General features: G+C 44.1%; 1 protein-coding gene across 8 annotated transcripts in view; it reads right to left on the bottom strand.

The window, feature by feature from the left end:
• KALRN (kalirin RhoGEF kinase) overlaps positions 1-27059 on the bottom strand; it is a 529910-nt gene that overhangs the window by 342143 nt on the left and 160708 nt on the right. For all 8 annotated transcript variants that reach the window (XR_007507253.1, XM_049810170.1, XM_049810120.1 and 5 more), the window contains exons 2-3: positions 19012-19086; positions 5940-6054 (exon numbers count right to left, since the gene is read on the bottom strand). Coding sequence is in view for 7 of the 8 variants with exons in the window: in XM_049810170.1 (XP_049666127.1) it covers positions 5940-6054; positions 19012-19086 (190 nt within the window). In the remaining variant the exon portion in view is untranslated. The remainder of the gene's footprint in view (positions 1-5939; positions 6055-19011; positions 19087-27059) is intronic.

Raw genomic sequence — 27059 nt, 5'->3', positions numbered from 1 at the left:
TACACTGAGACCAAATTGTTTCCTTTAGCTCAGTCTTGCATACGGGATTGTAATCACATACCTTTTACTTTCCCTCTCTTTAACCTAAGCATCCCCAACACCTTCCTTCTTTTCTCATAACTCCTGCTCCCCAGGCTCTGATGGCTCTTGTTGCTCCCTCTGCACTTCTAGTAAGTCCACATTTTCTAGCAGCTTCTGGTAAACAGGGGAGCTTGCCGGGATGGCAGCTGTAGACACTTACTGCAGAATTTCAACATCAAACATAGCCACTGTCCACTTATCTAGGAATAATATGTCTCAACAGGTCGTTACCACAGCTGGAAGGAAATCAGAGATCCTCTTTTGAAGAGCTGACCTCCAACAGGAGGTGAACATGTAACTTGGTCCTGAGGTAGTCAGTAAAGGGACGCAGGAAGTGAAACAGTGATGTGGTCAGAAGCCTTTTAACAGGACAAGGTGAGCCCACCATTTCCACAGAAGTCACCCCGTCCCTAACAGATGGTGATAATAACATCACGTACCAATACCATGTACAATGGCGGCTGGATTTGAACTGGCTATTAAGTGGCAAAAGGCTTTTAAATTTATTAGCATTCATTTTGATTATATACTCCTAATGAGCTTCTTGCTCCAAAATACACTTACATTTTTTAAAAACAAAATCAAGTTATATCTGAAGAAAATAGTAAACCTCCATTAGCCTCATTAGCTTCACTTCATTTTTTACTGTGGTATTTTGATACAAGTGTATGGTGGAATAAGTATCTTACAGATGGCACCAGATATCTAGTTACTAAAATTAGTATGAAGTCCCTGGTGTTATTTTTAAAATACATGGTTATTTTTGTAGATCTACAATAGCCTCCAGAAAAAAAAAAAAAAAATTATCCTCAAAAGCTTCTTTTGTGCTAAGATCATGTAACAGAAAGTAGAGCTCTAGGGTTTAATTCCTATCAATCAACAAAATGAGTTTCACACTACTCCCGGCCAGAAGAGTTAATATACACAGTATCACAGGTCATCAGAGAAGTGCTTAAAATAAATCCAAGAGTGGGTGAGTATTGCTACATTTTGCCATCCCCTGTATTGTTCTTCTAATTTCGTAAAGCCCCAATCACTGAAGGAATTACTAGAGGCACTTAAGTTGTCCTACTGATCCTAGCACCTTTCATCGAACTCGGGCAGCTCTAAGGAGCTGTTCAAACACACAGGGCTGTCCCTTGGAAACATTTCGCTGCTGTTATGAGCCCCTGACGTCCCCCAGAACAGGGAAATATTTGAGCAGGTTTTTAAACAGAGGACAAATAGAAAGTAGATGTCTTTAAAAATACGGGCCTCCGAGGCATCTCAGGTTTCCCCCTCTGTAGCGAGCACAGAAGACTGCTTATCTTGGCTCCAAAACAGATTGATGTGTTCAGCCGGAAGATTCACTATAGCTGACAGAGAACATTTCCTTCGTCGTATTGCTTCACCATGCAAGGAGATAACTCAGACTAATAATATTCTGTCTCCTTTTTATCCTCCTATAGCCTACGCATAACTTAATACTTAATTCCAAAGGGCTCGCAGAGGAGATTGGCCCGGTGCTAGTTTCATTTACACACATATAAATCAAAACTCAGTCTACCGGAATTGATAGCACTGCACTAGTGTTAAAAAATAAAATCATCAGCGAGGCCAGAAAATTCCCCCTCAGCTCCTCCAGTCATAAACACCATGTTATCCTAGATTCAGTCACGCCTTCCAAATTTCTAAACATCGCATCCCATTTAAATTTGCATATAAATAGGAGCTATCCTGATTCACAAGAAATACAGCTTTGCCTACCCAGAAAGCATTAGTGCAAATGTAAAATAAGCAGAAAATGGCAGAGTGGTAGAAACCTGGCATCCGTGGCAATTATCTTTACTTCTAATGAATAGCGTCTTCATTTCTTAGTAACTAATTATAGTGGAACTGTTTGGAAAAAAGGACCTCATAATACACCTGAAAGAACCAGTGTACAGCATCAAACCAGGACCACTTTTGTCCACAGCGTCAGATACCCACTCGCAACCTCCTCCTAGTACCTGAGCCTGCAGAATCAGGCTTTCGAATCTTCCAGGACCCCCAAGTTACCCCAGGTACTATGGACTGCAAGGGTACCATTTTGGGATATGAACAAACCGCCTTCCTAGATCTGAAGTTTTAACCCCCAAGCAGTAATCCTCAGCCACCCAGGAAACCCCACTGACTGCAGGCACCTGCCTGTCCGTGACTCACAGCTGCATCAAAGCCCTCCCTATTCTGCTCTAACTCAAACACACATTGCTGCTTTCAGAAACCCCACATTATTATTCTGGTTTTGAAGGAGGAATTGCAGATAGCTGAATCAGAAACTTTGAAAACCACTAGCAAGACCCTGGTTTCACTTACCCTAATCTATCATCATATTTCATCACCAATCTCATACCTGCTCAAAGCTCCCAGCAATGTGCCACCTCTGCCCCCTCCATTAAGATATAAAACAAGGGTTAAGTGACAGATAGTATCAATGTGGATAGCAATCTGTCTCACTCAGAAACCATTGCGCCGGGAATAAAGAAAGAATTATTATACTGGTGTCAATATGATAAATTACAGTCTCTTTTTTTTCCCTAAAGAAGAATTTCTAGCTTTTCAACTAGCACAGAAAAGTCTCCCCCTTTCAGCACTCTGAACATCAGAGCAGATTCTCCTGACATCCTGTTTGGAATCTCTGCTAATAAAACAGTTTATTTTGGTGGATGGCTGATCATCATAGAATCATAGAATGGTTTGGGTTGGAATGGACCTTAAAGGTCACCTAAGTCCAACCCCCCTGCCATGGGCAGGGACACTTTCCACTAGACCAGGTTGCTCAAAGTCCCATCCAACCCAGCCTTGAACACTGCCAGGGATGGGGCAGCCACAACTTCTCTGGGCAACCTCTTCCCGTGCCTCACCACCCTCACAGTGAAGAACTTCCTTATACCTAATCTAAATCTACCCTCTCTCAGTTCAAATCCATTACCCCTTGTCCTATCACAGCAGGCCCTACTAAAAAGTCTGTCCCCATCTTTCTCATAAGCCCCCTTTAAGTACTGGAAAGCTGCGCTAAGGTCTCCCCAGAGCCTTCTCTTCTCCAGGCTGAACAACCCCAACTCTCCCAGCCTGTCTTCATAGGGGAAGTGCTCCAGCCCTCGGATGCAGTTATTCATTGCAGCACTCATCTTGGATTAAATATGAACTGGGAGCCAGTGATATGAATTCAAACTGTTCTTTCCATGTATTTGTTTCCAGGAAGAAAAGTTTGAAAGCTCTGCTGGTTGCCCTTGTTAAAGTGAACAAAATGTTTAGGAAAATGAGTTTTCAGTGTTTTCTCACACCACACAGGTTACGCAATCCCATGTGCCAAACCCATGAAGTTTGTGGTCATGTTTCCCTCCTACAGCAGTGAGTTCACAGCTGCGACATCAGACAAAACAGGACTAAGAGCAACCTAAAGAAGTCACCTCCTGATTCATCATCTCTTCTCCCTAACATTTATACCCATGCCAGAGGTTTGCCTATAGAGTTATGGAGGAATCTAAGAAGAAATTATATTAGTTATTCTAGTGCTAAAGGGAATCCACTAGAATTTTTTTCTTCATGTCCAGTCTAAGCTTCCCTTGGATCAGTGTAACACTTTTGTTTCTTGTCCTAACCCTATGAACCCTTTCTTTTTGCAGCATCACAACATGCTTTCAAAGACTCTTCTCACTCTCTTCTGTTCTCTACACTGAGCAACCTCTACCCTTTTAATCCTTCCTTGACAGGCCACTTTTTCTAGACCTCTGATCACTCTTGCTGCTTTCTGCTCCACACCTCTCCATGTGTAATGTCCCAAACAGGAACCAGTATGCTGGTTAGTGTCTCCACAGAACCAATCTGCAAGGATCCTTGGGAAACTGGTGAAGGTGCTTCATGAGTAGCCAGTCCCTCACTGCTGGGCACATATTCATGATGGGAGGTTGTACCGTAGGGGAAGGAATAGTCTCTGGTGTAACTAGAGAGATGTCCTTCAAAGGCTTCAAACATCAGGGCAGAACAAGACTTTGCAGTAGGGACCAGGAGGAGGAATGCTTTTTTAGTGTTTCTAGAGAGACAAGCAGCTGGGTCTTGTATTAGCTCCTTCAGCATGCACCTCTGTCCCCCAGCTTCTGCATCATCAGAGAAAATTAAGTGCTGGACTGATTCGGAGCGACACAACTAAAAGCAGCATCAAAGATTGAGCTAATCGATTTAGTTGTGTGGGAGCGGGGAACAGAAGGGATGTATCTTGCTATTGCTGCCACCTCCGTGAGGGAAGAGCAATTAATACAAAAGGTTGACATGTTAGAAGGTAATTTTTGCTGTGCAATTGCTTGCAACCCCAAGCAATGTCATATCTTCATACTTGCGACCATGCAAAAAATGATAAGATGTAAGGGAGCAGTTTCATTACTGCAGCAGCTGGAGGGGGATTGCCAAGCCCTGGGACATGCACTCCCAGGGAGTGACCTACTGCTCTCCCAGCCCAGCAGCATGTCCATAATCTCTCTCACAACATGGTTGAAAATAGAGCTGGCTAGAGGAAAAAAGGGGAGGGGGTGGGGAGAAAAGCAAACTAATTCAGCTTATTACTAAAACCTTGATGAGCAAAAGTCCAATGCAGAAAAAAAAAAAAAAGCATTGCCAAAGGACTTGTGAAGTCTAGGAAATAAGCACTGGCAGATCTGGCACACGTGGCTGCGTTTGCCCCTTGCTCTGCGCAGCCAAGCGATGAGTCTCCAAACAGCCCTCAACTCTCTTCCATACCAAACTCGGGACCTTTGCTCTCTGCACATTGCGTGTTTAAGGAACTGAGGGTGTTTCTGGACCCCTACCTCTTCACTTCCAGATGCAGCCAACCCCTCTGCCCTTCAGGTGTCAACTTCACACTCTGCAAAAGTATGAGCACTGTTTAACAGGTCATACTTGGGGTTTAAAAAAAGAGGGAGCTCCTGGATGGCACAGAGTGTGTTATTGCAACCCTGAACATCCCTTCTCGGCCCCTCACTTGCCCTGGGATAACCTTCACCTCAATAATCAGTGCAGTGGTTATTGAGTAAGGATATTTGGCAAGCTTGAAAATAGGGAAAGGAAGCTGGATGAAGGGGTACATAGCCTTGTACTCTTGGAGGCATTAAACATTGGCTCAGAAATACCTACCTGGGCACTGAACCCTATACACTGTCTCCCAAAGCTTGCAAAGATAAATATACATTGGCAACAGACCTTTCCTCCAGCACCCCTGGGAAAGGGATGGAGACCTGCAGTTTGGAGGAGGGACATGGAACTAATGGGGGAAAAGGTGCTGGTTTACAATCAGAACCACTTGAAATCACTTTCTTTGAAAGCTTCCCCCTTATTCCAACCATGTTCCTTCCCAAGCCCAGAGAAAACTCTGGAAAGTGCTGGAACAGGAAGATCTGCCTCCTCACACGGGGCAGGCTCTCCTCCCCAGCAACTACAGTCCCCTACCTCAGCTCTCCTGAACTTCCCACAAGGTATTAAAAAGCAACAGCAGACTCTCTCCAGCTTGCTATATTTAGCTGCAGACCTCTAAGCTCTCTCCTCCCTTTGCACTCCTCTAGAAGAGCCATACAGTAACATGGGGAACAAGAGCTGCTCCTCATTACTGTCACGAGCCTGAAGTTCAGGTTTGCTCGCACTGCCTCCGCTCTGGGGCTCCTGCATTGCTACATGTGTGATAAAAACCATCAGAGTATACACAGGAGGAGGAAGGGAACCCTTTTGTTTCTCCGTCCCAAGAACTGAAGGTACTAAATGTTAATACTTGGAAATCAGCAACTGCCAAGAACAAGTTCCTCACCCACCCATCCACCCTAAGCTTTGAAGTGTTTTCTTTCTAGCTTTACCTTGGCACGCTGGCCAAATAAGTCACAAGTTTCCGAAGGTCTTCCTGCCTTATTCTGTCGTGATTGCTGCGGGCTGGGAAGGTCAAGACAGGACCACCTCGTTTATCACGGCCACCTGCGGAAAATAAAGGATTGTTAGAAAATCAGGCAGGAAGCACACGTCAAAAAAACTACGTGCACTGAATTGATAAACATAAATTACAGCACATTCAAGAGCCCGTGCACTCTTTGTAGCTTCCAGGCTTGCCTAATTGAGGAAGACATGCTTGCATTTGCTGGAGCTCCAAAGCAGGGGAAATAAATAAAAAAAAATAAACAAGCCCAACACACGAGGAAAATTGCTACTAGCATTTCTTCTGGCTTTCATCTAATCCCTTCAAATGTAATATAACTGCCAATCCAAGCAGGCAATGCTAACGAAATCTTACTGTGGGGATAGTTTTAAACTGGTCAACACCAAGAAAGTGAAAGTATTTTTCACTGTTACTCAGCGTGTTGCATTGTTCATTGCCAGATAGTCTACAATGTCCTGCCAGTGAGAAGTGATGTATCCCAGTAATGTTTATGCAGCAAGACGTTCTAATCTATCTGGCAATTCATTAGAAATTGAAATTTTGATTAGAAGTTCATGCCTCCTATGCTTTCTATTTAGAGAGTGTTGTTGGCAACTGGAATGATTTTTGGTTTGTTTTTTTCCTGTAGCTTTCCTGTCTTAAAATCCACTCCTTTTAAACCGCCAGTGTCTGGCACTTCATCATTTACAGCAATTGTCAAAAGGCTTAGCCATAAAGGAATGACTCTACCCTGAATTATACAATCACAAATATAGGGGTGAATACAATCTATTCTACGGCACCTTATTTTATTCTCTGATGGGAATAAAGTTTAATAAGCTTGAAACTGAAGTCTAGTGCCTCAATGTTTAGTTCTTTCTTCACATATTATCACAGGATTTTTTCAGGAATTGCATGTTGTTAGATATGTGTTCACATTGTTATCTAGGAAAAAAGTCATAGCAAAATTACAGTTCAAAAAACTAGCATAGAACTGCAAAGACCTTGGAAATAAGCTGTAAAAATGCAGATGAGTTTGTGCTTTTCAATGGAAAGTATAATCCTCTTAACAGAAATATCACTTCTGAGAAAGGAAAATCACGTGCTTCTCTGAACTAATTTACCTGGCCAACAAGAAGAAAAAGCTACGCTAGGACACGCACATCTCCAGCACAGATCCATGCTGCTTTCTCTCATGCAGAACGCAGGACGCCCAGCCTCTGTGGGGCATGACTTCTGTAGGGGTCCTAAACACCCTAATTCAGTAGGACGAGCCCTAAGAGACTCTGCTATAAAAGTAGGATTGGCATGAGAGCACATGTGCGCTTGGAAAAACAGTATCCTGGATCACCACAGGGCAAAGAACTTCTCTGGGCAGAATTTAGATCAGGAATCAAGGAGGTGCCTCATATGGCAGGAGTTCCTGCAGGAGGACAAACCAGAAAACAAACTGATGAGATACACGCATGTACCCCCAAGGCACAGGTTTTCCAGCTGGCCCTGCATACAGAACAGAGAAGTCACTTGTAGATCCAGCTCCCATCTGACAACGTACCCCTGTCCAGTCCATTTTATTCTGAAACCGTCCATTCAGTTGATGTCATGATAGGTACAAGCTCACAGCACAAACCTTCTAGCACAAAGTATCTCTCTCTATGTGATCACAGTCACACAGAAGCAGCTAAAAATAGCAAAGTTGTTGTTATAATATACATTTTGTTCAAATATATACATTATTTTTTTAAAAATTGCTAAGTCCTGTCTAAAGAGTTTTCTACAGCACTGCAGATTGTACAAGTCAAAGTCTGTTACATAAACTTCATCTATACAGATAGAGATGCCAGTGTTACCCTATGTGTTACAGTTTGTCAGCATTGAAATTCCCATAGTTTTCAATGGACGCTATATACCTGAAGGGCTACATCGTGCAACTCTCCCCTGGAGCCAGGTCATGTCTGATTTGTCCAGGGTTATAAACGGAGAGACAAACAAAAGATGCCATTTTCATTTTAAGCCCTCGTGCAGCCAGGGGTGCAAAACCTGTCCTGCCTAATCTCCACCCAAATCTCTGTGCCTCATGTTTGCCTTTGGCTCTGCACCATGAAGGTGAGGAAGGTCCATGGGAATTTGGTGTCAGCTTGGCTGATCCATGCCTCTGCCACATAGCATGAGAATGGGGGTGTAATATAACAAGGATTCAATTTACAAGGAAATAAGCTCATTTTTATTTTCAGATCTATATACATATATATTTATTTAAAAAAATAATCCTTATTTTAAGCACATTTTCCCTTTGTTGAGATAATTTCACACACCGTAACAATGTCAAAACCATTATATCATGCATGATGTGTCCAACAGAAAAGCAAGCCAGCCTATAGAATGGCAAACCAGGGTAGTAACTAAAGCTGGAGGGAAATATTTTTTCAACACAGGAAGCATTTCAAGGTTTTGAAAAATTTCCTGTCATATCAAGATGTAACCAAGGCTTTCAAAAGCTTCCAAACATTCACTGAAGCAGAGACCTGAACTTGAATTGCATCCCAGAACATGCTACCCGCTACTCAGTCAGGCTCCCTCTCCTCCTCCATTCCCAATTAATTAAATATTACTACAAAGCGGAAAAGCACTAAGAGATGAGATCAGGAGACATCCAAGCCCATAGTTATAATCCTCTCCCAGGATATGAAACACCTGGGAAGGGCCATGAGCAGGTAAGCAGCAGCCCAGCAGCCCTGATCGCTCTGATACTGCCCATTCACCTCGGCTTGGTAAACCAAAAATTGTGTTTCTGACCAGGGACCTCTTTCCCACCTACAGTTCCACCAAACTGAGCTCTGGGGAAGGAGAAAAACAAAATAATAATAACAAAAAAAAAATCTAAATTCCGGTATGCTGAAAAAGTTAAATCCGAAAATTCTTGACCCTTTTACTAAGAGTAACACAAGGATTTCAGCTACAGAAAAGGAAACAGGATCCAGAACATTCCTGCCCTGTCTTTGCTTCAGGATAAAAATTGTCCCTCAACAGTTCATCTACAGTGTCCTCAGGGGAGCTGGATAAATAAGGTTCTAGCACAGAGTCAGAAGTTACTAGGACAGACCAGAGGAAATGCGTTAATTCTCGTTGGAGGAAGAAGGTTACATGATGACCCAGTTGGAGGTTTTGGGATGATGGAAGGATAAATAAGTGCCTGGACCGATTCCTTCTAGTCCTATGGCACAGAAAAACAAGGAAACATGCGGCAACTCTCAAGAAATCTGAGGTTTAGAAACAAATGTTTCTCATTTGTGATAAAAGTACAGCTCTATGCTTTGAGCAATAGGGTGAAATTATTATTACAAGTGCATCGTACATATTAAAATCCTTCACTTGTTTCCAAATTATTCATGAGCAATCCCTAATTTTTATGAATGCCTGCATAATTTATAATTTTATGAAGAGCCTTCATGAAGAAACATCAGGTTTCTTCCAGAACAAACCACAGTATGTTTAATTCACCATAAGACTTGCAGAGTTCAGTAATTGTGGTTTACTCTTTTAAATACTAAGAATATGTAGCTTTTCCATTGCACTTTATAACTGCAAATCTCAGCTTTTCTAGGCAGACTAAATGGGATATTACCACCATCGAACTTTAGACACCTAACATGCTTATATTAGGACCCACATCTCCTTTAACAGAGCCTCCAGACAGGTAGCAACAGCAACTAAAAGAGAAGAAAACCTTTTGGCATTGTCTATACAGGGAGTCTATACCTTTCCTCTTCTTTATTATTAACTCCTTTTTTACTGAGGGGAATAATGAGGTACAGAGAGGGGAAGAAATTCAACCCAGATCCCACAGCAAGCCACTTGAAGAACCAGGAGTAGAAATTAGGTTTTCTGACTCTTAGTCCACTGTATTAGAGCTTCATAGTGCTTAGGCTAAAAGTCAGCAACTAAAAACATTACAGAAACTCTGTCTCTGCTTGTTAGTAATCCACCCAAGGAGGCTAATGTTGCTCCAAGTCAGCCAATCTTGCCCCAAGTCAGCCATGATCTCAACACCAATTTTATATACACAGTCTCTTCAGAGAACTACCTGGCACATTGTTTCAAAAGAAAATAAAAAATGGAAGTAAGTAGAGAGTCTCAATTGCTCTAATCAGTGTATCCCATCTCCTGCCTCCCACTGGGCTCACAGACATGGGATGCAATAATCAAACATGTCTTTAGGTTTGCTAATTACAGTTATTAAATGCTAAAACAAACAGCTGATAATTCCTAATTGTTTTTCAAGGTGGGTTTTCATGGGCTTTGCTCTGATTTAGGGAGACAAACAGATGGCCTACTTATTAGTGGTCTGGAAAAAGGAGTCAGAAAAACACACATTCTTCAGGGCACAAAGTACACTGAGAACAAATATTTAGCCATATATCTCTTGCATTCCTCCTACAAAATCCTTTGTTGATGGCCTTGCCTGTCAGTGGCTTGCTTGCCAGTTCTTCCCATCTCCCTTTCTTCTAGCCTATACAGAAACCATTGCTAAATACAGCATTTGTTCCCAGAAGTAGGCATTTGTTCCCAGAAGTAGGATTACATCATTATTTTCTCCTCAAATCATACAGGGGATATTGCAGTGATGGCAAAAGGCATCGTGATGCATACCACATTAAAAGAAAACATTAAAGAAACCTCAAAAAACCTACATGGGAAGCAGGCAGCATAGTCAGTGACCTTCGGATAACCACTTTTCTGGTCAAGCCTGCAACCGAGAGAAAAGGGACTCCAGCCGTAAGATCCCTGTCCTGGCAGCTGCCCAAACTGACATCTTAATCGTTTCAGCGGTGGGCCCAAAGGTTTCTGCCTATGGTGGCTCCAACTGCCCACAGGTAAGTCAAGATGTTGGCCAACCCCAAGTGTTATTAATGTGAACTCAGTGTATGGGCCTCCCCAATTTCAAGTCCTGCGGCACAACCATCCCTGATAATATATAAAAAGCTGAAACGTCAGCTTTGTGTAATCCTGTTTAGGACAGGAAATTATCAGTTTCCTTTAATGCAGACCTCTTGTATACAACAGATAATGATTTTATCAAGCTCCATTTTCAAGCTGCATCTCTCCAGTTCTGTCAGCCATTCTATCATGATACTTACCTGCTTGCATTTATATATTTTTTAAGGGATTCAGGCCCTCTGCTTCCTTTTGCACTCTCTTTATAAGCATGAATTCACAAGGATTAACCAGAGACACAGACAAACGTCCACACGTGTCAAGGCTCCCAAGCACCTTGTCTAAGCTTCTGCAACACATCAGCAATGGAGACAGGAGCAGTACACAGTGTCTCTGGCCTCTGTTCAGATGTCTACTGCAGTTCAAATGAATATGCAGCTTCATCTGACTCCTGCAGATCATAAGCTGATCAATCTTGATGTTGCAGACTTTGCTGAGACCATAAGTGAGTTTCCAGAGGAGTTGAAATGCTCCTTCAGATGGTATTTCAGTCCAAAATATGGTGAAAAAATGAATGATAATGAAGAGAACTAGGAGACAGAATGAGTTCAGCTGATGTCAGGCGCCTCCATAAAACGACAAACAATATGCTCTGGATTTCTAAATCTAATTGACAGACTTCCTAGGAAAGCAAAGTATCAAGGAATTGGTATCCAGAGTCTTAAAATAATATTCTTTTCCCTGCCATAGCTGAGCTCTGTGAGAGTCTGCTTGCTACCAGAGCTCCTGTGAACAGACCTCTACACTAAAACTCCTCCAGCTTCAAAAGGGACTAATTTGTTGTAAGGGTCATATATAGGATTATCTGTATGACCACCCCCAAATTCAGTTGGTTCCACAGCAGGTCATTCTAGTGCAACATGAAAATTTAAGCTCCCACAACAAGCCCACCTGCAAATTAACACAGCTGCAATGCAGTCACCAGGTCCTGATCCTCCAGTGTGTTGCTCTTTGCAGCATCCCATATCCCAGAGTCAATTGCCTGAATCAAATCCTAATGGCCAACACTTGAAACATTTAGGGTTAATGACTCCAAAACCAAGGCTGTATGTTCCACCAGAAGATCACTTAGCAGAATAGATCAGAGGCTGTTGACGTGATGCTCAGCGCAGCCACTGGAGGATCCTATTTCCCTCCAGGTAGATTTGTTCTGCAGTCACCCAGAGCCAATGTGTGGATTTGAAAAGACCACGTGTTGTGGCTTGTAATACACCTTTGCTGATTTATGCAAGTATTTGGGGGTACTTCTTCAATTTTAAATGTTTACTTGCCAGCAAACCACTGGGAAAATGGTCTCATTTTCCACAGAAGAAGTTATTGCCCCAGCAAAGCAAAACTAAGAACAAGTGAAACTCATTAAAACGAAGGAAGAGCTTCTTTGTGTGGAAGCTAAAACTTCCAGAGAGAGTCCAGAGGAGCCTGTTTCTTCCTCTGGAAGCTGGTTTGCTGTAAAGTAGCACCAGTACCCTCCTCTTCAATGCTGGCCCTTATTCACACCTATGCAAACCTCACTGACTTTTGCCCCAGCTGCAAATTAGTTTTTTGATCTCGCCTCCTCTATCACAGATGTATGGGAATAGCTGTATATATTTAAAAAACAATAAAGCAACTGCACAAAATAAACCCCAAATCTTCTAAACCAAAACACTCCACTGCACACTCTCTTGCCCCTGGAGAAGAGAAGAGGAAAAAACAGCACGTGGCAATGCCAGTCATGCTGCTGATGGCCATACTGACAGGCACTCCAAATTCATGCCACTGGGCGTAACTTCAGAAGCTGTACAGAGTAAGGAGAAACAAAGAGATGCCATATTCACCCTGATCACACACTGTCTTCCTGATTTGAGAAAGCACAGAGAAACAGCTATAGCAAAGTTTCTGATGGTCATCAGCAAAGGGAAATATGTGATAAACTGATTGAATATAACTGTCTGCTCAGGTTTGCCACGTGCCCAGCAGGTAAGTCCTCAACAGCTACAGCCAAGTGGAGGATCCTGCAAATTAATGAAAGTTTAGGGGAGAGTTCAAGCTATTGGACTCATGTAATTGCTATTAGGAAGTCTTTCCCCCACCCTGGGTTTAAGAAGAAATTCAGTCTAGAGCTGGAAAACACTAGCAGATGAAAATGTTTCTGAAGTTGCACATTTCAGCAACGTCTTCCCATTTCAAATAGCCTATGTTTTCCCACAAAAAAAGTATTAAAAAACCCCAACCATTGCTAATACAGAGAGGATGTCCAGTTGTGAATTTCAGTGCTTCTTGTCAGTTAAAATTGATTCCTTAGGAAAAAACCATAAGCCTACAAACCAAAGCTCCTTCATAGAAACAAGGAAGTTTTCAGAGGTGACGAGTCTCATTAGTGGGACAGGAGAGCACACCTTACTGCAAAATGACCAAAATGGTTGGTTGTTATCATATTAATTATCTCGGGTGCTACAGTCACCTCCTTGGGTCCTTATATTGATTTATAAGGTCCCAGCCTTGAATTCTATATAAGGACAACTCTCAACTGCCTGTGTAAATGAAGACGAGACCCTTGCTGAGATATATATGGAGCTCACTGTGTCTTTAAGGACGAGAAAACCCTGTGAGCTGGAACAGGATGGGATGCACACAGACCTTCTTGCTTCACAGGCTCAGTTCCTTCCTCTTATTGTTATTTTGAAAGTCCCTATCATTAATTGAGAAGCTATACCTATGTGACAGGATGCAGGGACCCATCGACCAGGAGGTGGTCAGAGTCCAGCACATTTGGATGACACCAATCAATTACTTGTGATCCCACAAGTTCTTGTGAGTCCTTTTGAACAGAAATTTTGATTGCATTGATTTTTTTGCCCAGTTTTGTATGGCACTTGAACCTTTCTGCCTCTCCACAAGGCAGCACAGGTTGCATCACTACTCTCACGCATGCTAATTAAGGAAGCACACAAAGGAGAAATCTCCCTGCTCTGAGGAGATATTGGTGGATCTTGGCAAGCTGCTAAGTGTCCAAGCGCCAGGACAGTAAGTGCTGGCAGTGACTAGACATTCTCCACAGAAATTATTTAATTTAGTCCATGGCTACAGTTAAAATGTATGGAAAGAAATACGGCAACTGATTCTGCACGCTACATTTACAACCTGTAAGTGAAATCAGAAATCCCAGGAAACATTTTGCTTTCTGCTTTAACCTTAGAGTCCCAATGAGGATATTTAAACAGTCCCTATAGGTAAAGGCTCTTCTCTATCTTCAAAAATGACCTAATACTCTTGAAAAACAAAAGGAAAAGAACAAGCAGCAACAACAAAAACCGCAGCAGGCTCAGACCTCATCAAAAGACCTGGAAACTTTACAGTCTAAACTTCCTCATTTTCTTCTTCAAAGAAAAATCTGCATCAGTGCAGCAGCATTTCATCTAGATGAAAGCATGATGGCCCAGAACCACTAGCAAAATTCAATAATCAAGCAATGCTATGTTTTTCTAATAGCCTATTTCCTCTTTTTGGAATTTCCGTTCATTTCAAACGACATCAGGGAATGGTATAAAATGGAAGACATTTTTCTGTAACAAAATGTAGAACGATGCTGATGTTTCATTTGAAATTTCCATTCCGGAGGAAGAGGAGAATGGAAACTTTTAATTTAAATCAAAACTCTTTGTGCAAATACAAAATGTTTACATCATTCCAATATTAAATATTTTGGTTAGTTCTATTCCCAATCCAATACAAATTCCAGTGTCCACAAATCAGCATTTGAGACCCCCTGAAACCTGGATCTGAACTCCTCCAGTGCCCAGAGGGCCCTGCAGCATTTCAACCCTTTCTCTGAAGATTGAAGCGTACGCATCACAGAAAAAGAAAAAACATGCCCCTCCACACGTGGTCGCATGTACCCCTGGCACTAAGTGACCTGTGGTGTCTTCAGACAAGTTTTTGGGAAGGTCAGTGTCTTCCTCTCTGAGCCTTTCTCTGATTCACCCTGCTGGCCTAAATTTAGTGAAACCTAATTGAAAAGTTGATCTGAAGTTCCTCCTCTAAAGACCTTTCGGGAAATCTCTCTCTGTTTTTCCTTCAGGCTCTCAGCCAGGCTCAGACATTGCTGTGACCCAGCTCCCAAGGCTGCTCCCGAGACACGCAGGGTTGGGGACAGTGGGCTTTTGAAGGATGGAGATGGCCAAACCTTTACCACATCCACTTCTCCCTGCCGCATGCCTTTTGTTACCCAAAGTCCACAGAAAAACCTCCTGCTTTGCTGAACGCACATTGGGAGCTCTGCTTGTCACAGCTGCAGCAGCTCACCAGTTTATTACACCCTTCTGCCTTTTGCTGCTGATTCCTCCACGCTCAATCACCCTCTCAGAAACCTGGCCAGCCTCCTCCTTTGTACTCCTGCCTCGGCAGATGAGCAGAAGGTACCTGGGTGGCAGGCGTGAGCCCATGCGCTGTTGCTCTTCTGAGCCTTCCAGGAATGGGAAGTGCCGGGAAGGATCCTGAGAAACTCTTCTCAGTGAGACGTGGGGAAAGAGCAAATGCTTTCAGCGAGACCCATGGCATTAGTCAACTAACAAGCTTTTCATAAACTAAGTGTATGAAAATCTCCACGCATGGGAAGAGGACATGATAACACGCTCCCCTTCCTCTCCTGAGAGCCTCATATGCTTCCTCCCATATTGCACTGATCAATAGAAAATCTCCAACAAATATAATCAAACAGCTGAACAACATCCCAAGTTAAACCAGTCTTCTACAGCATCTGTGCTTCCTAGGAAAGACTACAAGCCCAGCTTCCAAAATATTTCACCGCCTCGCACGGAAAAAAACTACCTAAAATAATCTACAACCTGTTTTATTTCCTCTCCTCTGCACTCATCAGAATACAAAAATCAGTCTCTGGCCTGTAGCTCACTCCCTAGTGGTTCCCAAAGCCATTCCAGTGCTGCAAGCAATACGGTGAACCACCCAGGCAAACCCAGGATTTTATTAGGGTTTAGGCAACAAGCAGGTGGCCAAAGCCTCCCTCCCGCCAATCCCCTGCTTAATCTGCTTCCACGAGGTCAGCGAAGGAAGCAATCAGACGGCGATGGCCAGGATGCACCGCGCCCCCGACTGCTCAGGCCATCTCTCTGCTGAATGGGATTTTCAGGTGCTGTTTAGCCACACACGCACATGACCTTTTCTCGGGTTCAGTCTAGCTCACGCATGAGATCACTGGAAGAAATCAAGAAATAGTTCCAGGAAAAAATCCCAACGTTATCCACCCCTCAACTCTCCCACAGCGCAGGGATGCGGATGCAGCCCTGCGCCTGCTGCTCGCTGCTGGCTGAGCCAGCTGAGGGGAAGCGCCAAGCACAGAGCCCCAGACAGCATTTAGGCTGGATGAATGCGTGTCCAGCTAGTTAGAGCTGCATTTCAACTCCGAAATTAAGTGCACTTCTGAAAATTTGAGTGCTCCTCTGAGATTACACGGCTGTGCAGGCAGGTCCTGTCCTCTGGAGCTGGCGGCAGCCGGTGTCACTTCCCTGCCTGTTCTGCCCTGCTGCTCTGCATGGTCCAGGTGTGAGCATCCTGAAACACAAAGCATAGTATAGCCCCTGCCTGAAAGAGCTTGTTTGTTCTCTGCAACTTTCCTGTTGAATCATGGACTAAAAAAACAAGGTGGTGAGCCACAGCAGATGAGAAAAGAAATAAACTGTGTAACTGAGATGTTCAGCTGAGATTTTTTTGTGTGTGCTGATAAATTCTGCTCGTGTAAGGAGAACCCCCTTGACAACTTTACTGTACTGTTATCGTTAAAATTAACTGTAATATAAAACTCTGAAGAAGATTCAATAAAACTCTTTTTCCTCGAGGAAGCCTCATTAAAAATGCAATGTGCTCCCAGAGTCTATGCTAACTACAGAACAATTTTTTTATTTTTTTTTTTAATCTTGCAAAGTCCAGCTATTTGATTTTTCTATTTGGCAAACATTTTCTCTTCTGTGCTCAAAGCATACTCTAGGAAGTTATTCCATTTTAATTAAAAAGAGCCTAGCCATCAGTTGAAGTGCTCAAATCCTTTTCTTAATCTGATTTATTACAACAACCCAGGGGAAGACTGGGCAGTACTTAAACTCTGGGCTGGAGGGTGATGCTGGGACCGTTGCAATAAGACACTAGCAGCTCAGAGCATTCTATCTGCAAAGGCCCCTGACAATTGTTGCCCATAGTCGTCGTGTTTGGAGACAACGGAGAGGAGGTGTAAATCCTAGGACCGCTCTCTAGCTAGCTGTGTCAGGAACAGGCACATTTTCAGCAGATATAAGTCTGGAGGCTGGTGAGTCTACGAAGAATGAGCTGTCCCTTGCCTGCAGCAGATCACAGCGCGAAACCCTGGGGGATCGTGTTGGCGCTGCTTGTTTAACGCCCCCCCCCCAGAAGGCAAGCTTGGCCCAAGACAGCGTCTAATGAGCTGATGATTTGGTGTGAGACCCTCTGGCTCAGAGCTGAACACAGGCACTGTCAATGGAAGGGGCTATATAAACGATCCAGACAGGTTGTCGTTATTAAATATTCCATGAATTACCGCATGATCCTGCAGTCATTTCCATGCGAAGCAACAGCAGGAGCCAAGAGCTCAATTCCAGTATGGTCCATGCATAAATTCCTCCCTTTCACTTCCCCAGAGCACCCAGTTCAGCTTTGTGTTGCAAACAAGTCTGCAGATATGCTGTGTTTTTATGACTATGCTCCTCTCTTTGGAGCAGTGAAAGACAACAACCACATAAAACATTTCAGGATATTCAGAATGAGACAACAGTGCGAGGTAAAGTAGTCTTGCACGCGAGTACTGTTGGGATAGTCTTGGGTTTTCACACGAGGCTTTTGGTGTCTCACAAACTTCTCTCAAAGTCTTTGATTTTCATGTTGTTGGTCAGAAAGTTCAGGGTTTATAGAGCCACAAATGGTTTGCCCAAGTCACTGCTGGACTTGTGATCCCTGAACCATTTACCTGTTGCTACAAAGGAAGACATCTCACATCAGCTACTAGTAAAGGTGAAAGCTTTTCCTGCCTGGCCAGGCATCTCCATGGCTCGGCAGGGTGACCAGTCCCATCGTCATGGGCCCCGCTCCAGCACCCAGGGGGAGAGCCAGGGAAGAAGAGTCCAGGCACCTAATGGCCTCGCTGCTACTCTCCTCCCCTCTGCAGTCAGCGTTACTGTGGAGATGAAGGAAACAAAAAGCAAAGACTGCAAACAAGTGGGCAGGCTATTTTTGATGCACGGTTTCTCGCTGCAACAGGGGAGATGACCAAAAGCAGCCTGAATGGTTTGCAATCATCAGAAACGCTGGCACTGGAAATAACATGGTTTTACGCTGCCAATTTGAGTGACTTCATACAAGATTATGATCGCTTCAGACTTTCTCTTCCCCCTCTCCCTGACAAGCTGTAATTCACGCCAGAAACAATATCATCTAAGCCATTCTCAAAGCCTTTTCCATACCGTCTAGTCCTCATCCACCCCCAGGTCCTTAAGATTTCTCTCCTGAATGAAGGCTCTAAATCTTTGTACAGGATGGCAGGAGATCTTTGAGCATCTGAGCTATTATGTAAATGCAGCATCAATGGTACTTTTAACTGCAAGTTGATTAGGATTGCAAATGAAACACCAGTGATTTACAGGTCTGAGTGCCTCCTACAAACAGGAATTAATGCTATTTGCTGACCTTGAGCCCAAAGCAGGATCCCTGAACTGTCCTGAAGGCTGAGACGGCACAGGTCTGGGCTGGAGCTGAGAAGATGCATTTCATCCCACCTGTGCTGCCCATTTACTGTTTCTCAGAATATGAAGAAAATCAACATGGGCCAGATTCCAACACTCTGAGGATTACTGGATAGCCCTGTTCCACATACAGCCAGTTTCTTAGCAGAAGAACTAATTTAAATACTACCAAGTCCAAACATGAAACTGGTCCCTCGTGACTCTGCAGTGCCAGAAGGACCAGGACGCAGCAGACAGTGCTCATGCTGGGCTGGAGGGATCCAGAAAAGATGTGCTCACCTGACACGAAGGCCACTTTCTCCTTCAGTATAGGAAGGACATCAGCAGCTTTTAAACCATCATTTCGAAAAGAACCTGCAAAATAGAGGAAGACAGGAAAGCCACATTAGAAGAGAGCATGTCCTTGCGCCCAGCTTCACAGACACTCCATGTTTCTCTAAATCAGACTGGAGAAAGTCTATAAATTACATAAAAGCACCAAGAAACAGACACTAATGGCTGATACCCAAGCAACATTAGCATCAATAGAGATATATTTGTAAAAAGAAAACACAGAGAATCAGGTCATCACTTTATCCTTCAGAAGTTCTGAAAGGGTAACAAATTTCCCACCAAGTAACCAGATTTATCCCCACTGCCTTTTTCACAGACCATACTGTCATGCCTGGGAGATGCCCAGCTTGTACACCGAGCCAGGAGCCTTCTCCTTTCACTGTTTTGAGCATAGTCCAGGCAAAATTGCAAGGAACATTACAGCACATACACATCCATTTAGCATCAGTCCTGGAGACAGATTTGCACAGGGGCTGGCTTAAAAAAGGCTCTTCCCCTTCCCCGCTTTCTGCTCTGCACAGCACAGCTGGAGATGGAATGGCTCAAGGTGGGGACCGCACTCAGAGGGAGGACACGCTCCTTACAAGCCAGCCAAAGTTTTTCCTGGGGAAGGTGTGGTTTGAAGCCACAGTGCATCCTCATGTAATTCATACTGTTTGATTACATGTTAAATATACCTGCACAGACCATTTGCCTTCCCCGCAGTGCCAAATTATTTCATATCTCCTTAAAGTTCACCAAAGAAATCCCAGATTTTTACTCTCCTGGAAGCCTTAGGAAAAGAACTCACAATGGTTTCAGCCACCAGCAGCATGTTTCTGCTTTGAAAAAGACCAGCAGTAACGGAACGCCCCACAGCAAGCCAGACACTGCTATTCCATCAGGACTATTACAAAACAAAAGGTGGGTTTGAAGGACATCTTTGCAGTTGCTCTGAAAAATAACTCATCCATCACTGGGTAGCGAATACCCATCACGACAAGTGATCTTCAATATGGCCTTAAAGCTATTCCAGTTCATCAAAGAGTACAACACATTTGAAACCCTGTATTTTTACTTTCTGCCTTTCACAGGCAGGCAGCAACCACCATTCTTCTGAGATGGTACCAGGGCAAGAGAGTCTTCTCACAAAGCAGGTTTCTTGACTGGCAACGTTGTTCCAGCTGTCACACCTTCCTTGTTGAACACAGTAGATGACACCTGACCATCTGGGCCTGAAAGTGGGAATGGGGAGAAAAGCCCCCCCTATATATTGTCACTTATTTCTTGCATCATGCAGCCTGCAAAGGAACAGTGGTTCAATCCATGCAGACATATGGAACAGACAGGATGAAGACAGTAACAGCCATTTTCACCCGCAGCTGAGCCTGCGTACCTACAAGTATTGTTATTACTATGGTTGAGTTACTGTTAATGGCAAATGAGGTAGTGTTTGCCATTCACAGTCAGCTTGTGCAACAAGACTGTCTTTTACATGCAAATACATCCCTCACTGGTGACCGATGGCTGCAACTACCTCTCTATGTCCCACATGCTCTCAGGTGTCACCTCTGCAACACTCAGCTCCAGAAGACGAGCAAGTTCACCAGCTGAGCCTATGCTTGTGAAAATCAGCACACAAAGGAGTGATGTAATTCAATGCAAGGCCAAGACCAATGTAACTGCAATTTGAACAGGCATTGGAGCACGGTCCTGAGAGGTCCCTAAAGAGTGCTTTGTGTCAGTAAAGCGTTTTGGGACCAGGGAAACTAGTCCTGGTTGCTGAACTCTTTCTGCGTTCAAGTAAGCAGAGCTTCATGCACTCTGCGTTAAATATAGGAGACTTTGATAATAACTTACCCTCTTAACAACAATAACCTCTCAGATCCCAGGCTATGGCTAGCTCACATCAAAGGTAGGAACCGTTCAGCCACAGGCAGTATTTGGAATTTAAGCAGCTTTGTATATAAGCATCTCATCCAACCGTGAAGGAAACAACAACAGCCAACATGCTAGACGCTTCACGATGGCTCGAAGACACTGAAGTGGAGTTCTGGGCCAAATTTCTCCAGCTGCAAGATCGGCAGAGTCCATGCAAGTTGAGTTTTGGCCAATATTTGTTAAATTTGTCAGGGAAACAGCAAAGTCAATACTGAGGCACTTAACTGTGCAGTAGACGTTATACAACTTTAGTCTTAGTGAACATTACCAAAAAAATGTCAGTGGGTGCAGTATTCATGTATGTAAAACACACAATAATGACTTCTTAGCAAGAGCCCACTGTACTGAGTGCTGAGGGACAATTTCAAACACTCTCCCACAAGGAAGGGATGCATCTCACAGAGGTAATATGCACAGAGACTGGGAGAAAAATGTACGGCTTTTAAAGATGGTTACCTCCTGAGCTGCAGCAGGGCAGGCTGCAGGCAAGGGGTTCACTGCTAACAGCCCTGATGTCCTGACTGTGCACAGGAGAGGCATTAAAAGACACAAATGAGGACAGTGCTGCCAGCAGGTGTTTTCACCTTTCTCAGTATTCCCCAGGACAGGTCAGTCATGCTCCAAAAAGATGAATGAATTAGAAAACTCTGAGCCCATCCTACAGGCAGGGAATCGACAAAAACTCCCAAGAGCTGCAAAACTTCCCTTGGGATGAGGGAGGAAACGTCTCAAGGGAGATCAATGCAATGTCTAAAGCAATGCCCTCACTCTGGGTAATGTACGTGCTTGCCCAAGCAGCAGTTCGGACCCACAGATGAGGCCACGGCCACTGCTTTCAGAGGTCACTCCAACTCCTGACAAAATCCTCGTGTTAGCAGCTACGTCTCAGAGCATGCTGCCAGGTTTTCTGCAAGGGCTAGGGGAAGGGATGCATAAATGGGAAAACCAATGGCTGTAATAAGGGCTCCAAAAGCAACAGCAAATCTGTCTCCAGGAGGGCCCAGCGCAGCAATGATGCATTCCCCAGTTCATAAGTTATTATAAGCATACCCCTAATAATGCTCATTTTCATCCTATTCCCCAGCTGTTTCTAATACATTTGTTTTGTTTGTTTGCGTGCTGGATCCGAAGCCATGTCTGCATAGCACCATCTAATTTTTGCCTCAGAGCCCCGGGTATACAACCATCTAGTCAGTTCATTACTAGACGATGACAAAGGCTGTACTTTGTATCCTGCCCTATACCTCTCTCCTACCCCTGCAAGACCCGAGCCCTTCTGTGGCAGAAGGACAAAGAAGGACAGATGGATGAAGGAAGGGCAGGCTGAACAGTGAGCCATCCTGCCCATTGTCCATGCACTGGTTTGCTGGTTCACCATCACCATAAGCATGGGACTACACAACAGTGTCCCTCTTGCCCTTCTACCTGCAAGTCTCACCACAGTCTGCAAAGAAGCTTAAGCATTGCAATCACCTCTTTACCAAAAGAGAGGCACAGAAAGCACGGTGCCATGTCCCAGTCACCCTGCAGCCCCTCACACCCTTATCACATCCTGGCTATCCACGCAGCAGGGACACTATGACTATCCACAAAATTTTATTACTCCAGTGACATGAGAAGAAAACACACTGTGCCTGCAGGAGCAGCTGACAGAATAAACTATTCTTGTAAACTTGGAAGCACTGAAAAATTAAAAAAAGTGGATCTTCAGCATGGCTGAGTCACGTTTCAGGGCAGAACAGCATCACACGTGCACAGCCCGTCTCCTAGCAGGGATTCCCTGCACGGCAGAAGCAGCTCACAGTTTTAGGTGAGATGCTGTAATGAGGAGCCAGCTGGGTGAGATGGGAAGCTTAAGGCATGCTTCCACGTTAAATGCAGCAAACCTGAAATTGAGAAAAGAAAATTCCTTTCTACCCGCACAAACGCCCCAGTTGGCCTGGGGATCTCGCTGCCACAGGGTGCGGAGGTCGGCAGCTCAAGGGGCTTCCCAAACAGGTTAGAGATCTGCAAACAACAAACATCTCCAGGGAACTGTAAAGATTAGTAAAATAAGCAAGAGTTTTGGAAAGAATATAAGCCTACATACTTTGGAGTGAAAGCCAAACTCTAACTCTTGGAGTGAAATATAAATGATCCCTGGAGAGAGTCCTGCAGGCTTTAGGATTTCTTTTGCTAAGCAGAGTGCAGGGCCTCTGTTGGAGACATCGTCTTGGGCTAGCTGGACCAATGGTCTGCTTCAGAACGGCTTTTCCTAGAAAAGCTTCAGTTCTAATCTGAAAAATGCAGCTCTTGGCTTCAAATAAAGATCAGCTGCTGGAAATATGGAAATACTTTCTATACTTAAAAAAAGTATGCGTAGGCAAGAAGGCGGCCTCCTGTCAGAGCACTGCATGGGGCTTAATCACTTGGCTCCTGATGCCTTCAGCGGGAGTTGTTCATCCCAAGTCCCATGCAATGTTTCAGGAAAGGCAGCCCACATTCTCCTAGTTCTCAGAACAGATTTGACTATTTAAAAACTTTGGCATGAAGTTTCTTTAACCAAACAAAACTGAACTCCTTGGGCTAAACCCATTCCTTGAGGAACTCTACTGGAGTCCAGGAGGCAACAGTAGGATTAATCTGGTCCACGTTGTTTCTTTCCTCTTCCCTCAGTAGCAGCCTCCCCTGGCCTCCCCTGTATATCTTTCCTCCTCCACCCCTGGTTTTTGGAGCAGTTGTCTCCTAGCTTTATCATAGCCTATTTACCTTCCTACCTCTTCCCCCCCCCCCCCCCCCCCCCCCCGCCCCCAAAGTCTCACTGGATTTTATTTTTGTTTGCAGTACAGTAGCATTTTGGCTTTCTACAACATACAAACAGAAGAGACGTCTGATGTGAGCACAGAGAGGCAGAACAAAGGAGACTTTATTATTCCCAATGTAGCCTTTGCAAACTGAGACACAGAGAGATTGACTTGTCCAGCGTCAGACAGAAAGTTTGCGGTGAGCTGAACCCTCATTTCCCCAATGTTTCCCCAATGCCTTTCTCATACAACCATCCCTTTGTTTTCTGGCAGAATAGAATCCTCCTTTTTCTTCTCTTTACACTTCTTGCTTCCTCCTCCTGCCCTTCTCTCTCCATTGTTCTTTCTTTCTACATTTCGGCCTCAAATATTTACTTTTTGTGTGTGCTAAACCCTATTTAACCCCTTCCTCCCTTTCCTGCACACTATTGTCTGTCCCTGCAGGGCCGTGAGCCTTCCTAGTTTGGTTTCTCTGATTTTCTATAAGCCATGGAGAGGGGCTTAGCTGAGGGCTGCCGGGGCCTTTACCGCTGGGATTTTGCTTGCTGAGGCTCATTGGTTCAGGGGCAGAGAGGCCACAGCGTGGCACAACCATTTGGTTGAATAGAAGCAACATGTGCTCCTGACTAGAATTTTAGCACCATCTGGCAGAGATAAATAGGGCTGGACACTCTGCATCTGCCGATCGCTCTTCTGTGGACAACAGCCTGATCCCTGATGCAAAGAAAGAGTATTTTAGTGCCCTGAGCCCCCCAGGAGCCTGCGAGGCTTTCTTGCCACACTTCCCCACTACAGACAGCAGAAGGGCAGGTTCTGACTTCACAGAGGAAGGAAGGAAGGAAGGAAGGAAGGAAGGAAGGAAGGAAGGAAGGAAGGAAGGGAGGGAGGGAGGGAGGGAGGGAAGGGAGGAAGGGAAGGGAGGACAGACTGAATTGAATTGAAGCTAAAGGCAGCACCAGCCAGAAGAAATACAAAATTAATCTGCAAATATCATTACCAACTATTATTGAAGATTAACCCAGAGCTATATATTTCACTAACAAAGGTTATTATTCTCCTTAATAGCCAATAAAAAGTAATACCTGGTCTCACAGGAAGCATTTATAGTCCTAGGACTGCAGGTCAGAGTGTGGCAGGGACAGAGTGAAAGGCAGGTTGGACTAGCACCATAGCCCTGGGGCAAGGATGGTGACTGTCCCCCTCCATCCTCGGTTTGCTTTCTCAAGCAAGAACTTCTCACCTGGTGCTCCTGACATGTTCACCCTTCCTGAACGAATGAGTACAGCAAACAGACTGTCTGCATTCAACATACCTTGAGCAGTAAGCATGGCCACAGCATGCAACACTCATTTGGAGAGACCAGCAAAAGCTCACATGGACATTGCCGATATTTTCCCTGGAAGCACAGCTAGCATTGGCTGTGTTTCTCACCCCATGCAGAGCCAGGGCTAGAGCTTGCTTTCAGCTCTACAGTAGAAATGTAAATAATCCCTGGGCCCTTCGTAGACTTGTGATGGCTTTCCTGCTATATAACTAAAGACCCACATAGCTTGTGGCTGAAGTCTACTTATTTCTGCACATATAAGTATGTATAAACACAGGATTATAGACACATAGGTATGCAAAGTGGGTTACAGGTACCTCATGGAGGATCCAACCACAAATCTGCTGTGAATCTGATATCTAGTACTCGTGTTAGTCTTGTACAGAGTAAGTGTTTTATGCCACCAGATCTAGTGTGCAGACTGACACACAGAACCACGCCATAGTGTCAAAAGTTGCAAGAACCATGGACACCAAATAGGTGGTCTGCACAAAAGACTAATCCACTGCACCACATACTAAACACTTTATCCTCCAGCTGAGACAAAGTTATACTCATTACATTGCTGCATTTATTTGAAAATGAAAAGATGAATATTGCTCTTATATGTAATACTTATGCTCAGTCCAAGACATTATTATCTCGGTGTTTCGTTATTTTGTCCTTCCTTTTATTAATTATACACCACTACTGCCCACTGGCACATCCTTCTGGTCACAGCTATCGGGTGACAATACTACTGCCTCTGCTTCCAAGTCTTGCCACTGCTTGTCAGAGGTCCAGCTGCTTTTCTGTCCCCTCTACACTGACAGGTCAGTCCTTCTGATTTCCTTTTTTTGCTTGTGTCCCTGCAAAGGTACAGTCACTGCCAGCACAGACCCCTTCCCTCCCCTGCCTGTAACACTGAGAGAGGCAGGGCTAGGGTTTGGGGGAGCTTGCTAATTGCTGAGATTGTTATTCCTTCCACGAGGTACTTGGCAGCATCGAGCCTCCCAGCACAGCCTTTGAATGTCCACACATTTAAACAGTAGCTTCAGCTTGAAAGTATGCCAAAGAATAGGCAAGGCTTCAAGAAAGACACAGCCGCTTGCAGCAAGCATGCAAATTCATTAGCCTCTGTGCACATGTGGCCTCTAATAAGTTGTGTTCAGCATCTGAAGTCTAAAACATCGCACCCTGTGCATACCACCTAAGCCAACAGCCAGGCTTTGCCTTTTCATACGTGGCACAAAACCATTCAAAGCATCAGAAGGATACCAAATTAATGCACAGTCTGCGGCAAAGGCTCTACTTCACCTCCATCCATGGGGGATTTTATTCATTTAATTTTAAACATAGACTAACAGAGATGCTAAGAGAATGCAATGACTGTGAGTCAATCTTTTACACATTTCCTTTTTATTTTCATCAGGACTTTGCAATCAGGCTGAGATCTTTCAGTTCCTACCCTTAGAAAAATAATTAGACATTATAGGTAGCCCTGTGGATAGCACATCTGACTGCTAGTCAAAAGACTTGGCTGTATTTGTGGTTCTGCTCCTAAACTGCTTTGTGATCCTGAACAAGCTGTTTTAACTGTGGTAGATCTTGGTTTTCCTCTCTACAGAACAGAAATAATGACTGCCCACATTAGTAAAGCACAGGCAGGTCCGCAGACCTCAAAAGCACCTTACGAACATGAATTAATTTTGTCTCAAAAAAACTTTCTGAGGCAGAGAACTGTTGCAGTGTACTTTTATAGATGGGCAAAAATGAGGCACCAACAGTAGGAAAGACTTGCGCTGGTGATCACAGAAAGGACGTTTTGGGTAGGAAAGGGAGACATTAAGAGAATTGGAAAAATTTGGTGATCTGACACAAAATCCTGTGTTTTATTTCTTAAGTCTTCAAGGGATGGATGTGCTGCCCCAGAGGGAAATGAGTGCATTCAGCACCTTGAGCTTTTTAGTCATTAAGTGTCTTTCTGC

This window comes from Accipiter gentilis, chromosome 1 (assembly GCF_929443795.1).
Source record: "Accipiter gentilis chromosome 1, bAccGen1.1, whole genome shotgun sequence".
Classification (NCBI taxonomy): domain Eukaryota; kingdom Metazoa; phylum Chordata; class Aves; order Accipitriformes; family Accipitridae; genus Astur; species Astur gentilis.
Note: the sequence above shows the minus strand (reverse complement) of the source record. Positions and strands in the feature narration are given on the sequence as shown.